This window comes from Rutilus rutilus (assembly GCF_951802725.1).
Source record: "Rutilus rutilus genome assembly, chromosome: 23".
Classification (NCBI taxonomy): Eukaryota; Metazoa; Chordata; class Actinopteri; order Cypriniformes; family Leuciscidae; genus Rutilus; species Rutilus rutilus.
Window position 1 is genome coordinate 12,190,033 of NC_140233.1, and position 15,952 is coordinate 12,205,984.

The 15,952-nt window shown below is 36.6% G+C and overlaps 1 protein-coding gene across 2 annotated transcripts; it reads right to left on the reverse strand.

Annotated features, from left to right (window-relative positions):
* Window positions 1-1,648: 1,648 nt before the first annotated feature.
* Window positions 1,649-15,624, reverse strand: ccdc73 (coiled-coil domain containing 73). 2 transcript variants are annotated; one of them, XR_014625979.1, is made up of 21 exons: window positions 15,530-15,569; window positions 13,739-13,806; window positions 13,515-13,652; window positions 11,532-11,603; window positions 11,302-11,373; window positions 11,186-11,221; window positions 10,972-11,046; window positions 9,984-10,022; window positions 9,381-9,516; window positions 8,939-9,018; window positions 8,726-8,854; window positions 8,593-8,652; window positions 7,889-7,993; window positions 7,148-7,258; window positions 6,912-7,052; window positions 6,591-6,744; window positions 5,127-6,410; window positions 4,918-5,036; window positions 3,963-4,253; window positions 1,827-1,913; window positions 1,649-1,731 (listed from the first exon to the last, which is right to left on the reverse strand). XR_014625979.1 is itself a non-coding variant. In XM_084396853.1 (19 exons), the coding sequence occupies exons 2-19, from the start codon at window positions 13,778-13,780 to the stop codon at window positions 3,987-3,989; spliced, it is 3,060 nt and encodes a 1,019-aa protein (XP_084252979.1). In that variant the 5' UTR covers window positions 13,781-13,806; window positions 15,530-15,624; the 3' UTR covers window positions 3,823-3,986. The 2 variants fall into 2 exon arrangements, 1 of the variants encoding a protein (XP_084252979.1); XM_084396853.1 differs by lacking the exons at window positions 1,649-1,731; window positions 1,827-1,913 and having other exon boundaries at window positions 3,823-4,253; window positions 15,530-15,624.
* Window positions 15,625-15,952: the final 328 nt, after the last annotated feature.

Genomic DNA, 15,952 nt, shown 5'->3' on the forward strand with positions numbered 1-15,952 from the left:
TGCAAAAATCACTCCTTCATATGCCTTTTTTTTCTTTTTTTGTCTTTGAGGGGGAGCTTGGTTATTAGAAAAGTAAACAAGATATCCAACATGTGGAATGCCAAATGCCCAAAAAAATTCTTTGGGAACAAAACAGTTCTTATTATTTGACAAAGGAGCTGCCAAACAAACATAAACACTGTGAAGAGTTTTGCACTGAGATCAGGCAAATCTGAGGTCCATGTAAATTATGTGAATATATTGTTAGCATGATGTCTAATAAATTAATAGGCAAGCGGCAATGTCTCTTAGGGTCCTTTCCTAGATTATAACCACCTACCACCGAAAGTTGATAACTATTGGAACACAAATTAAACTCATATACTGCACCATATGGATAGTTTAATTATACACATTCTTTATAAAGATTATATAGAACTATTAAAAAAATTAAATGAAAGGTTGTTTTCTAAAACAGTATAGGATATGCCATTCATGTCTTATGCGGTATGTGACAGAGGGAGAGAGAGAGCAATTGAGAAGCTTTGCTCATCACTGAGGAGCAGTTAAGGGTCGCTGACTGAACGTAATGGTGCACATCATTGAACCCTCACTGAGGGGGAGGTATCCATATCTATTTTCTCTCTTGGTTACAGAAACACTCTGCAACTTAAAATATCAAAAGCAAAATGAGTCTAAAAAAAAAGAAAAAGAAAAAAAGTTTGAAGCTTTAGGTCACTAATAAATGTTGACAAATACATGCTCTTTAAACTTGAGCACCAGATTAGCATATTATAATGATTTCTCAAGGATCATGTGACACTGAAGACTTGAGTATTGAAAATACTCATATTAAATTGTAATATGTCACAATATTACTGTATTTTTAATCAAATAAATGCAGCCATTGTGCCAGACTTCTTTTAAAAATATGGGGGAAAAAAATCTTACCAATTAAACTTATTTGCCTTTTTTAAGTTAGGATATCAAATAAGACTACCTAAAAGAATATTAGGTCTTTGTCAAAATGCTGTATGTGTATTCGTGTATGCGTACATAAATATTTAGAACCATAAATACACATATAAACACTAAAACCTTTTTTCTTTTTTTTCACCTAGCTTGATTGTGAAAAAAAAAAAAACCTTAACCACATAACTTTTCTGAGTTTTCTGAGTATAGTACTTCAACTAAGACCCTTGCAATACCCTTTAAAAGTTAGTAACTAAATACATTTGTGGCTTAATGGATCTCAGTGTGTCATTCACTAGTTCTGATTTAGCACAAGGGGAGGCCGTGTCGAGGAGGAGGCCGGACTGGGAGTAGAGACTGGGGGCATGCAAGTTTTACAAGATTCCCTGGAGTGAAGAAGCGCTCTCCATCATCTGGCTGTGACATCCCACTGAGTAAGACTTATGGGCTGACACCTCAATAGGGACACGGCTAATGCAGGACGGCATGTGGGTTAAGATAGGGCTCCTGATCGCCCCGCCACCCCCCACCCATCACAGCCCGAAATGGCTCATCCTTTAAGAGGTGCACATTGCCGGCTGAACAGATATATAGGTGGGGATAAAATACTCCACGTATGGGGAGTACCGTGTACCCATGTGATCGCTTCTTGTCTCTTCAGAATTAAAAACGTATGGGCCTGCCATGGTGGTCCTTGAGGGGTATAATTCAATCAAAACGGCCGTCCGCTGAGCATTCCTATTTCTCACTGGATTCGTAGTACGACGAGAAGATTAACAACTGGTTGAAAGAGAGAGGAGCAGTCAGAACTTTGGGTTTGGGCTAATTTAAGGCCATATAAATGATGTGGATGGTGAACTTTAAACTCTGCTGACCTTTGACAGTAGTGGGAAGGCGAAGATTATCTGCTCGTCTCTCAATTTGAGGTAAGATGAGAAGGCCAGAGTGTAGGTGATTCACAGCTGTAGAGGGAGAACAAGACAGCACTGTCTTTTTTAAAAAAAATTTAAAGGAGGGTCTTGGGCTTGCAAAAAGTTAAATGTAAATATATATGCGTGCTTGGTTTGGTGCACACTTTTGAAAACCCTAACGTAATTACAACTGAAAGAGAAAATTGTGTTAGGACAATTTTAACAACAAGGGATTGTAATGAGTCTGTTCTTTTTAGTGAATCAAACAACACAACCAGTGTAGGATGTCTCCTGAATTAATGATTCTGCTCTTTTTAGTGAATTAAGCAAATAAAGTGCAACCAGTTTAGTCAGATTACCAAACAAATGATTCCAATGAGTTGGTTCATTTTGGTGACTCAAAAACATAAACTCAACAAATGTAGGCCAATTTCCGAATGAATGTAGTCAAATATAACGCAACCAGTGTTCCATTCCCGAAATGATTCAAATGAGTTGGTTATTTTTAGCTAATTGAAACATATGCACCGTAAAACTGTGATACTTAAGTTACTGGCTTGTTTTTAATATGACAGTGTGTAGTTTAAGATAAACATTAAGCATTTTGTCAGTAGTATTTCATAAATATTGATGAACAAAATATGGCATTCTTTGGCAAGAATTGTTATAAATTTAATTATTGAAATTATCTCATCATCTGCCAATGGAATGTTCAGAAATGGGAGATTATTAAGAGGTACTGACCCAGCACCATTAAATTCTTTATCATTTCTAAATCAGGGTGCAGAAATTAAGCAAAGCACAGTGGCCTTAACATGAAGCGACAGCAACCCCTATAAACAGAAGTGAACTTGTTTGCGCTGAATGTTGTTCTAAAGTTAAACGAACACACAGCGGCCTAGCAGTGCGCATACAGACGGGTCAGGCTAATTTGCTGTGGCAGTCAGGACATGGTGATGGAATGTGAATGTCAGCAGGCTCTGTATTTACACACTATATAAAACCGACTAGTAATTAACACTAGGGCCCTCCCGCGCTCAAGTGTAATTGACTGTTTCAAAGGACTGCCACTTCATAATCCAGTGTGTGTATTAAAATTACGCTCTCCATATTGCCCACTCCTTCTAAGGATAAGGGTCAGTACTGCTGGCACAGTGGCTGAAACGCATAAGATTTCTTTACGAGGACATTAACATTTTGACATATTAATAATGAGTAAGTGTATTAAGGTGAACCTCTGAGGGACCTTGCGATTTCATCAGGAGGTGCGCATTTGCTTTCTGCTGGATGATTTTAGTACTAGGCGAACTGTTTTTGTGAGGCATGTTAATCTGAGATGGAAACTCATCTGGTTTATTTTCCTAAAATATAGCTTATTAAATATTACCGGATGGGCTAGTATAAGTCGCATTATAGCATAAACCATGTTAACGCAAGAAAAAAATCAACAAAATAAGCTCTGCAGATGACAACAGATATGTCTTTTTTTATAATGATTAAAAAAAAACTTGCTTTAAAAACAGCTCATGTGGATCAACCAAAGTATCCACTTTCATTGTGACCAGTGCCGCCATATGCAACACATTTTATTTTGTCATCTTATTGCCCTAACATGTGTCCACACGGTCCCCACAGCCTATTTACCAAGGACATAAACTTAATGGCAGACTCATTTGCATTTGTTAATTTGGCTTGATATGTGCTAATTGATTCTTCTTACTTGTGTATTTTAATTATCCCAAGTTATAGTTGGCCACAGTTTGTGTACCAAATGTAAATTAGCAATGTTTGGTCATTAAATGCCCTCTGAGGAATGGGCATGCTAGCCTGGGAGTAATGAGTGTTAATTAGCTTGTGCAGCATAATTAACAGGTTTTATGTGCAACACTTACATTGTCTAGCGATGGGTTAACATGATGCTTTACTATTTTAAGAAAGTCTGCAAAAAGTAAAGCTGTTTGTAATAATGAACTTTTATTCAGTTAAATTATTTGGAAATATATTAACAATGAACACAAATATCATATTTACTGTATTAAATCAGACGGAGGGTAAGAAATATATCTAAGCAAACACATTTGAATACAACAGCAACATTACCAACGCATTACTTTCTAATCCATATCAATCAATTTTGCGTCTTTTTTGAGGCGTTAAACCTTCAGATGACATAAATTCCTCGATTTTTGCAATTTGGGCCATTATGTCAGATTGTTTCCGTTCCTCTTTTTCTTCAGAACTAGATGCCATAGGCCGGGTCTGTTTCTCCACGCTCTGGAGTTTGGGAGGAGGAACTGTAGGAGTGCAGTCTTGTCGCAGCCCATTACCCACAGAAGAAGAGACTGGACTGCCACTCGGAGGCGAGCTGTAGGAGATAAGAACTTGATTCTCCTGCGGGAAAATTAAGTGGGTCATAAAAGTGCCATGACACTATACCTTGATTTAATTCTTATGGACGTATTAATAGCAATGAAAAGTGAAATCCACCAAATTTGGTCTACTGCCATCATGTTAAGTTTTTTAAGAAATAAAAAGAAAAAAGAGAAACATTGAGTGCGTTTCAAAATTACATAAATTAATACATTTAAATAGTTTAAAAATGACCGATGTTCTCATATGTTTGCATGTATTTTATGTAATTCTTATTTTATTTAAAATATATACTTCAAAACTTTATTTTGCTTTGTAACTTATGGAGGCAAAACTCCACTTGTAAAAAAGTAAAAACATCCATTTTGATTGATTTCATTTGAGTTGTCCAGCATAAAACATAGTTGAAACCAGATAACCATGTTACTGAAAACAACAGACTGCAAAACGATCTCTGGTTTATTCCCTATTAGCATCTTAGCTCCCTTTGGAGTTGGGCTGCATTTCTGTGATTTATACTCGCAGACTTTTGTCCTGCTGTTTTCTATCAACATTTAATTGAGAAAAATGCTGCCATTTCACCCTGCTGAAATACTTCTGGGAATGGAGGTTGTCTTTGGGCACTCAGCGTGTTCTACAGCGTTAACTCACTAGATTCTTCACGGGCCTGTGTTTGTGAACTTACTTTCTCCAGTAACATTTGAGAAAAAGTCTGCTTGATTGCATTCCACTCTCCTTGACAGTAGTTCTTCTGGTGGGGACGATTGCTTGGAGTTTCCAATCTTTCAGGTGTCTTCGTTACGGCTGTGAAAATAGGATTTGAATTTTACATTTATTGTGGTCAGATATTGATTCTTATTATTGAACATACTCTATTAACATAACAAGACATGCCTCTTTTTGCCAATTTATCCTTCATAAAAAGGGGAGCACATAATGGAGAAACAAGCTCTTGAAATCCAGAGGACCATGGCTCAGTTCTTGAGGTTGATGTTGGATATGGCTTCTTTTTCCCTTTTATGAAAGTCTCCCATGCAAAGGAAGACTGATAGCTACTATTTCCAGAATGGTTTGAAGTATCTCCCATTGAAATGCTCTCCCGGTCAACATCTGATTGGTCATTTGCTGTTGTGGACCCAGGAGAAGAAGCATCTTGGTCAGGGTTTGTGATCTTGGCCTCTTCAGAAGAAACACCCAGTTCAATATGTTGCGCTTTCAATGGTTGTGAAAGACAAGTCCCGTCCTCTTTTTGAGCATTATTTTCTGATATGACCTCCACTGTGTCAACTGCAGTCACAAAAGTGGTCTGATCAACAAGAGGCAACTGTTTAGATTCCACTTCACTGACCACGTTATAGAGGCTTGTTTCAGTCGAGTCATCAGCTTGGGAAACCCGGCTTTGCAAAGGTTCACAGATCAATTCAGGTGGTGAGAACTGATCTTTGGACTCATGAAGGTGTGTATCTAAAGATGTTCTGGCACTTGCACTATCAAAAGTGGTTTCAGGCTCCTCATATACAGGTTTGTGGCATAGACTAGGCTGGGCGACAATCAAACCTTCTGTAATGTCCGTTTTGTCGTGAAGGACAACTGTGTCTTGAGTATTTGAATTTGCTGTTTTTTCTTCTGAAAGTCTCTCTGCAGTTGTTTGACTTTCCTTTTGTGAAACACTGTGGATAAATTCAGGTATGGCAGTCTGGTGGACTTTGTATTCTTTAGACAGAGATGTAGCATATCCCTGGCTGTCCATGTGTTTATCTGATGTCTGGGATTCAGTCACTTCAGAAATACACAGATTTTGCTCCAGCGGTCTATCTTTCAGTTCCAAAGCCAAAGGGTCTCCGTCTACGCCATAAACAGACCTGGTTTCAGGCCCTGATAGCTCAGCGAGACGACTGTCTGTGTCACTTTGGGCTGGGTTTGAGGGGCATCCTTTATCAACTGTATTGCAGACTGGCTCACTTTCACTGACACCCGTTTTTGTTTCATCACACAACTTCGACTGTTGATTCGTCTTGAGATTAACGTCCTCAGGTCTTGAGATGTTATCAGACCCATCGGTTGAAACCGATGGTGAGAGTACAGGTACTATTCTATCTACCTGCATGAAAATGTCAAGTTCCTTGTTGTTATCAGAGTGGCCATCTTTTCTATCCTTCTGAGACTCAATACTTTCATCTGTGTAAGGAAATTAAATGCATGCATCATTATGAGAGAAAAATGAGAAGTACATGTAAGCTTTCTTGATAAAGAGACTCCAGTAACCACCTCCCTGCACTTCACATCATTCTGTATAAAACTATTAGTTATAGTGGCGCCAAGCTTGGCTGGAGAAGACAACTTTGCATTCTTTCTTACCTGGTATGTCTTTATCAGGGTGACTTGTTGGTCCACGGTTATCATGAGGACTAATAAGACTGTCCTCAAGATCTTTATGGAGACTGCTCTCCTTCACAAGGTTAATCTCGTTAGATGTTGTACCAAGAGAATTTTCTTGATCTTTTAGGGCAATCTGCAATAAAAGATCACAGTCAGATTATAATTCAATCATTTAACACAAATATTGTCAAATGCTTCTTCAAAAAAGGTGAGGTTTAGACCTATTTATACATGTACAATACCTCATCTACATGCTTATTAAATAATCACTGGTTCTGAATTTATATGTAATCATCCCACCTCAGAGTTATGACGGTCTTTGACCTTATGGACTGCAGAAATAGACAGCGCTTTGTGCTGTTCCTGGAGTTGATTATATGCCTGTTTTACCACTTTCAACTCTTCTTGATTAGTCTCCGTTGACATTTGCAATTGCAGAATCTGTGAGAACACCAATATTAATTATTTTTATTCCATTCCATTTAAAAAAAAAAGTATATATAAATTTAACAACAAATGGTTAAAAAAAAAATCACCTCTTTTTTCCAAGTTAGTTTAGAATTTTGGTATTCATCTCTCAGACGAGCAATGCTGTTGTCTCTTTCTTTAGTCCTCTCTTGGTTCAATTCATGTTCTGTTTTAAGGATCTGCAATGAAATTAATCACCCAGAAAATTTTTAATGCAATAATAAATTTTTATGTGTTTATTTAACCTGGACAGAAAATTCCAAACAGATGGAGAGGCCAATACAAATCAGTTGGCTTTTGTCATGTTAATAATGGTTTTAATCAGTGAATGACTAAGTGAATTAAATAGAGGAATGGAGGGAATAAAAGAGAAGGAGGCTGTAAACGGTCATTAAACACACTTACTATTATTGAGTTGCACTTTGTGTGTTGTAAATGTGCAAAAGTGATTTTCAGTTCACTCAATCAAGTTTATGAGTACTAGGTGACCATTGTTTACTTCTGCATATTTATACCTTATTAAGATTATCATTTTCAGATTAATAAGATTTTGCATTTTTATTTTGTGTATACTAGATGTGTTTATCTACTGGATACAGTTAATTGTCTTTTTTATTTATTTTATTATTAAATGAAATGTTAATGATAATTAAAACAAAAATGTAGTGTGTAAATACAGATAGTACAAAAAATTTAGGTGTCTATGGGGGGAAAAAAACTATAATTTGTACAAAAAAAAATCAAAATCAAAACATTTTTGTGTTATTTAAGGTGATTTTGCAGGTGGAGTTGGGTTTGGGAAGCCTGACCTGATATTCCACATGGAGTCTGCAGAGCTCCTGCTCTGTTCGGCTCAGAGCTTCTGTCTGTGTCTGCAGCAATCTCTGATTGTGCTGGAGGGATCTCAATACCTCCTGACACACACACACACACACACACACACACACACACACACACACACACACACACACACACACACACATTGGGTTTACACATTTTATAGGGACTTTCCATAGACATAATGATTTTTATACGGTACAAACTGTATATTCTATCCCCTAACCCTACCCATCACAGAAAATTGGCTGCATTTTTTTTCATTTTCAAAAAATATTGTGTATGATTTATAAGCTGTTTTTCTCATGTGGACCAAAAATGTCCCCACAACATTTTGTCCACATAACGTAGGGTTTACAAGCACCATACACACGCACACACACATATGCCACTTTTTCAAGACTCTTCACAGTTCTCCAAACACAGTTCTCCAGTTCTACCAAAACACTTCATACATGTCTCAAATCAAGTAAATTGAAAGAAGTCATTAAATGCATTTTTGTACCAAAGCAATGATAAATGATCCACAGTTTAGCCCACAGAGACTGCTTTTGTGCTCACTATGTGAAGAGTTTTGAAAAAGTGACCCAAGTATCAAGAAACGTGTCCTAGCGATTGTAAAAAAAAATTGAAATGGCACACAAAAAGGTCCAGATTTTTTTTCTGAGGGGCTTACCTGCTTCTCTGCCCTCTCTGTGGCGGTCTCATTTCTCAGTTTTTTGTTAAGTTCTGTTTCCTAAAAAAAAATATTACATTTAAAAACATCCTGGTATCATCTTTTGCTATTAACAAATGTAAAGAGATTCTACCACAACGAGTCTCTGCTGAAGTTGTTGAAACTCTTGTTCTTTTAGAACATTCTGTAAACGTTCCTCTCCAGGTCTGCACACCGATGACACTTTGAATGTAACCAACTCTTTGTTGAGTCTCGCCAAATCCTAAATGTGAAGTAAAAAGGGGCAACAATTCGTGATGCAGTGATGGAGCACTTCTCCTAACTTCAAAGCAAATCTTTCTTTTACCTCTTTTAAGGCTTTAATCGTAGATTCTTGTTTCTCATTGATGGATGTGAGTTTTTTATTAATACGCATGGCCTCTTCAACTAAAAAAAAAATAGAAAAAAAAAAGATAAAAAAAGCTTGGCATTGCTACACAGGCTTTCATTTAGCATTCACCTACAAAGGCCAAATAATTCATGTCCACAGAGTGACAAATCAATTCACTGATGCAAAGCAAAGGAGTTTTTTTTTTAACATCAAATCTGTCCAGAGTGAATGAAGAAAGATTATGAATACCAGAATACATACAAGCCCAATGTTTTTAGCAGTGACTATCATTGCTTTGCATTAATAGAGTTTGAAGGCAAAAGATAATCAGGTTTAAACCCTGACTCAACATAAACTGAAGTTTCATTTTAATTAAATGTTTCACTAGGACGATGTTTGTCAGTTATAACAGTCATACCATTTTGTTCAAGTTTCTGATGGGCCTGTTTGACCATGGCACACTGTCTGGAGAGGGCGGCGAAACGCCTCTCCACTTCTCCCAACTGATTCAGGTGGCTGTCTTTCGTTTGTGTCTGCAGCTGCAACTTTTGCTCCTGTAAAGTTTAAAAACACATTGTCCTCCCTTCGAAGAGGAATATCCCAATTCGCATGTACAAGTAATAACAGTTCTTCTTCTCGGCAAGGGCAGACCATGAATATATACTGCATCGGAGAGTTTGAAGACCTTTGTTTAACATCTCGGCTGAGTGCTCCTTTCTGCTAGATAAGGAGTCAACTTCCAAACATGCCTGAGGGGCTTTTATGCGAAGCGCAGCCCGTTACTGTTTGATTGTCTGTATCAAACTGATTCCCCTCTCCGCCATTGAAAGGTTAAACAGAGCGAGGCTCCGATATAAAATATTTTAATAGTGGTATTTTCACAGCGGCGATGGCGGTTCACGTGTCACGCCCTCCCTATCCGTTACTCCTGATGATCCGCTCTCCCTCTCAGTTCCTCCTCTTTAATTCTTCCCACTCCCACTTGCCTCTGTCAACAATTTATATAATTGGAAATCCTTACCAGCTCGCTTAATTTCTTCTCCAAACTGTACCTGAGCAACTGCAAGACAGTAGTAAAAGAAAGTGGTTTCAGTGGTTTTTTTGGTCATTTTATTATTATTTTTAATACTATATTAAATCATATGAATAAAAATGAAAGGAAAAGGCACATTATTAAGAGCAAAGACTAGAATAATCTAGAATAACCTGTTATTTACTATTAATATTCTAAGTATAATATTATACTAATTGTATTGCTTTTTACCTCAGACTATGTTAATAATTTAAAGTCCCCCTGTAGTCAATAATTTAATCTTCATGCCTTAAAATTGCTTGAATGTAACTCTACATAGTTACATGTAACTCATAGACTCTCGGATCTATGAATATACAAATTAGCCCTGCCTCCACTCACAGTCACTGACGATCACACGTTGACGTGATTGGTTACAAGGTAGTTTGTGACGTCAGAAACACCAGCGATTTCAAACCGTGTTTTTGAGACTGTCTTTGGTTCACTGCAGTTTTAAGGAGAAATACTCAGCAATGTTGTTGACTTATAAATTTGCACATGGTTTGTCTTAAAGCACATTAAAAACACCACATGACATATAAACAACATTAAAAGCTTGATTTTCACCACAGGGGGACTTTAACAACTTCCATAATTCTGTAAATCAAATGTCTTTGGCAAGTGAAGCAGTGTTCAAGAATACATCACAATAATTGCTGTTTATATACGAATCAAATTGCTCAGATTACCATTACCAAATAAAAGGGTAACAAGGGCCTTTATTGGCTAATCGTACGGTTGAACCGAAGGTGTGATGAACCGTAGGAGAAAGCATACATCACCCATGTGACATCATTTATCTGACAACACCAAATAGACCTACACAGACCCCCACTCAAAAGGTCAGCGATGAGATGGTTTTTCCCACTGTTTTATGTCCCTAAAGCAAGGTACAGAAGATCTTGTCATGTGTTGTTATTGTATTGATTATGTGTACCTGCAGCAGTTTTAGTTCTTCCTTGAGGCTGATGATCTCTTTGTCTTTCAGTTCAGCAGCCAGCTGGTTTTTACCCTTAAAGAGGTCATTAATATTTAGTCAAGTGATGATTCATTTATTTTAAAGTATTTTTTTTAACAGTTAAAGAATAAATACAAATATTGATAAGAACATAAATCATAGCAGATTGAAATAGAAATAGAAAGCAACTAACCTTTTCTCCCTCAATTCTTTGGATTTGGGCCTGAAACTTTAAATTAGACAAAATAATTTCTATATTTGTGTGCGTATATAAAATCTTGCATACATAGATTGAGTGTGTTATCATACCTGTTTTTTTACAGCAGCGACTGATTCTGAATTTTCAGTCGACATTTTAGAATTCTGACTTTGTAAGGTCTCCTGCAAAAATATAAGAATAAACCATTAATATGGACATAAACTTTATCAATATAAATAGTTTTGTTTCTATAAATGCTCAGTCAGTTCCTAAAAATGTTTAACAGTGGAATCTTGGGAAGTTAGAGGAAAAACAACAGTATTTATCATTCCTAACAAACCTTTTGCCATTCTAACTCCTGTTTCTCCAGCACAAGTTTACAAATCTGCTCCTCATATCTTGTTTCAGCATCCTGTATCCAAAATGTCGACAAAACACCGTTTTATTAGTCGTCAATAATGAATAAATTCACAAGAAAGGAATAGATTACATTATGTGCAGGTATCTGAACATAAGAGAGGAGATTTTAGCATATAAAGCCATCACTGTCATCCAGTACTGCAGGTTTCGGTCAATGGTTTTCGACATAGTGGCTTTTATGTGCGTGTAGGAGTTTATTTACATTTTCCTAATAAAGTGTGCTACTTGCAAAGCTGTTAACGTTTCGCAGACGGACGATAAATTGAATAAATGGGGTTTGCAGGTAAAAAAAATAAAAAAGAGCACTAAAATTGGTGGGTCATATTAATCTTTCAGGACAGAGACTGATCACATATGTGATTAGATGCATTAAATCTAATAAAACAATGAGAGAGAAAAAACATGTGTAATGCATCAGGACAATTCGCTTTCAGCATCTGAACGAATTTCCTGTGTCTGGCAAAACGACTGACAACATCCCAAGCTAATACAGTCATTTTAATGGAACACGCTTTGCACTCTCTTAAAAGAACACAAGAAGTGACTGCATTCAGCTGAGCGCGTTTGTCTGGCAGGAAATCCTCCATCTTAACCCCGGCCCTATAAACCAGAGAACTACAAAGTGTTAGTTTAATGGCATGCCTGAGGATCACATTGATTTAATGCCTTTGTTCCTCACCAACATCATAATAACAGTAAAACATGAGAGATACAATTGTTTATTTTTGCTCGTACAACCTTTAAACATGTCCAGCGTAGGGTTTTAAGTGCTTTGCTCGAGGGTACCAGTCATGCAAGCAAATATGTGAATTTGTCAGGTCCTGCTGCATGACCCCATTCTAATGTAAGTGTAACTTCTGCTGGCTTATGTCCAGATGGACAGAAAGAGCTGCTCGCTTTAAGTTCTTCTGAACGCTCATGGCACTCCTCCTCACACAAAACTACATTCCTCAGTTCCTCACGAGAACCTTGATGTCATTGGGATACTAATAGGCTGACTCCTAATACACTGAGATGTCATTTAGAAGCCTTTTAGAGGGCTGATATTTGTTTGAGATTGCACAAGCTCAATAAGTATGTGCTCGCCTAAGTTAAGACTATTACGAAAATTTCTCAGCCAAGATAATAATTTGTACGCAAATTATGTTATGTAATTAGTTTCTACCTGATCTGACGCTTATAAAATTACTCAGTGTAGTTAGGTTAACTCAGTTTAAATAGTATTTAGAGTATATTATTTCATTGCTTTCTATCAAAATGTTAATAAAAACAAAGAAGAAAATATGTATTATAAGTAAAGATAAATGAGATAAATACCAACTAACTAAATAAATGAACAGGGTGGGAAGCCAATCAAAGGTAACACTGAGGTTTTATTATTTTTGTCTTTATCTCATTAGGTAATCAATTAAAAGAATTGTCTTTAATTGCTGAGCTTAGCAGGGTACTAATGGTAATACAACAACAAAAACCTTTTAAAAAAACAACAACAATGCAATAAACATCTTTGTTTCCTTCAACCTTGCATCCCTAACTTTGTCTCATCTTGCAAAACTGCCACTTTTCCAGTTTTACACATTTAGAAACACTTTAGTTTAGGGTCCAATTCTCACTATTAAATAGTTGCATATTAGCATGCATATTACTAGGATATTGGCTGTTTATTAGTACTTATAAAGCGCATATTAATCTGTGGTCTTATTCTGCATGATCATATTCTATATATTCCTTAATCCTAACCAATACCTCAACTTAACAGCTACCTTGCCAACTATTAATAAGCAGTAATTATGATTTTACTGAAGCAAAAGTCGTAGGTAATAGTGAGAATTGGACCCTAAACTAAAGTGTGACCACACATTTTATCTAATCAGAAAACAGAGGTGAAAGTAAGACACCATACCCTGTGAATATACAACTCCTCAACCGCCTCCAGGAGACTTGTTTTAAATTCCAGTACTTGCACTGAGATGGTACGGCCATCATTCTCTACGCCAGTGTTTGAGGTCTTCGGTTGACAGAGAGCACCTTCATCTTCCATCTACAGGCAAAAACAGCAGGAGTGTGTGTAAATCTTGGAGCTTTATTTGTGTACACATCATTCTGCTTTGGAATATTTCCACTTACCAAGGAGAAAAGCTCTGTCCCGGACTCTACGCTCAACTCCATTGCACTTGGGGAAAGACTTTAAGCACCTAAACAGAACCTACAGATCAAATCCTGTGTTTTTGCTTTTTAAAACAGCAACAATATGGTTAAATAAACCAGTGTTCAATAAAAAAATGACATAAAAATGATCAAAATAAACTTTCGTCTGCCCAATACAGTATTTTAGCTCAACTGTAGGGCGTTTGCTGTTGGGAATCAACTGCACGACTCTTAACAGGGATCATCCAATCAGAATTTAGAGCTGGAACTATTGGTTTTATAGTATGGCATATGACAAAAACAACTGCCACTACATAAATTTTGCCTCATAAGAATATAAAAAGCGCTACTGTAGACAAAGATCATGCAATTGCATCAGAATAAGCTTTTTAAATCCCATCTCGAACCTATCAAGGTGAAAATGGCGCCATGGTAAGAGTGTAGGCTAATAGGGGTCACGGCCATAACACCGGATGGACAGATGGCTCTGTCATTCAGAAGGAATTATATAAGATATTTAATTTGATCTGTGCTTGGTCCACTGTATCGCCATCATCATGACTGACTTGGAAAGTGGGAGGGCTTCATTCTGCCTGGTGTTTTAATAGAAGAAAGGCTTTCGTCCATTTAGTCGCTGCTGATATATCAATCATGTGCAGGAATTAAATGATCCCGTTAGAATTTGCTACTATCACAAATGACCTGGAGGGCCAATGTCTTTATTCGCTTCCTCCGCTGATTCACCTCAGCAGATATTAAACAACTTTATAAGCCATGAAAGGCTAAATTAAAAGGACACCATCCATAAAATGGGATAATTCCCTGTCTGAGGTGTGATGTCCATATTATTGTTTGTAAACTGACTCACATAACCACTGATCTGTAAATGTGAATGGCAGCGGTCGGGACTTCAGGTGAAAATCTGCAACGGTCAGATTTAACCTTTGATCTCAGCTGATCAAATTTACAAGAGAGAAATCTGGATTTAATGTCTGAGAAGACTTTTAACCCCAGAATAACATTGTTCTGAGTTATTAAGCAATATTCTGCCATGGTAAACAACAAATAACCATGGTTAGCACAGTTTTGGGAAAATTTATTTTTAATTTATTATAGTAAATTGAAATAGATCTAACTGTTACCTCAAATAGTGTAAGCAGCTTTTCGTGATTTTTAAGTCGTTTTATTAAGAGTATTCATATATTTTTATATATATAAATTACATTTTAATTTCGACCGCGGTAACTAGGATTTCACCATAACCTATTTTAATTAATGTTATAGTCTGAATAGACTATAAACATGATTTTTATGCCTATAGAACATAAAAATAGCATATTCTTGAAATGCTAAATTGCTATTTGTGCACTTTACAAATGTTTTGGTAAGCTAAGCACAAGCTAAACTATCACAACATTTATTTATTAGTTAACGTATTTCTCCTCATAAGTGACTAAACAGTTAATGAGAAGCGCTGCAAATAGTTAATGAAAATGAATGGTTGTTTAATAAGCATACTAAGCATAATTTTGAAGAAAAAAATTATACTTTAAACAGACCTCGGCGACTCCGTTAATGTTAGCCGCACTGACTGGATTTGATGTGGTTGAGGTTTAGTCAAGGATAACGATATATCGAACAAATTAATAAATCATGCGATTTCTGTACACTTTCCTCTCAAACATCATCATTAAATATGTTAAACAGCAAAGAATGCGGATCTATTAGCCTAATTATTTTCCCGAATTGTTTTAAATCACTTCACCCTACCTGTGTCGTCATCAATTCAGGCGGTAAGAGAAAAGTTGCCTTTGCTGCCACCTAGTGTACAGTGTGTGACGACGGGAGAAAGCTCTTCCCACTGAATCTCACAAGAGCAGATCTTCCTTTTGTCCCGTTGACTTGTACATACCATTTTTGATGAAACTTTTGTATTTGTATAGAATAAAAAAAGCGAAATATAGCAAAATATTCGAACAGGGCCCAGTATTTAATTTGTTTATGCGTAATATATAAATATCTTAATTTGAGTTGGATTTAAGGTAGAATTACTAGACGAAAGCTCAAATGAATTTTATAAATTTTTAATCAGAATCATGATTTTATAGCCTTCGATATTAAAATACTCAAGAATTTAAATTAACTATTTTTATACAATCCTCCCTGTTCGAAGCACACGCGCTAGGGGGAGGC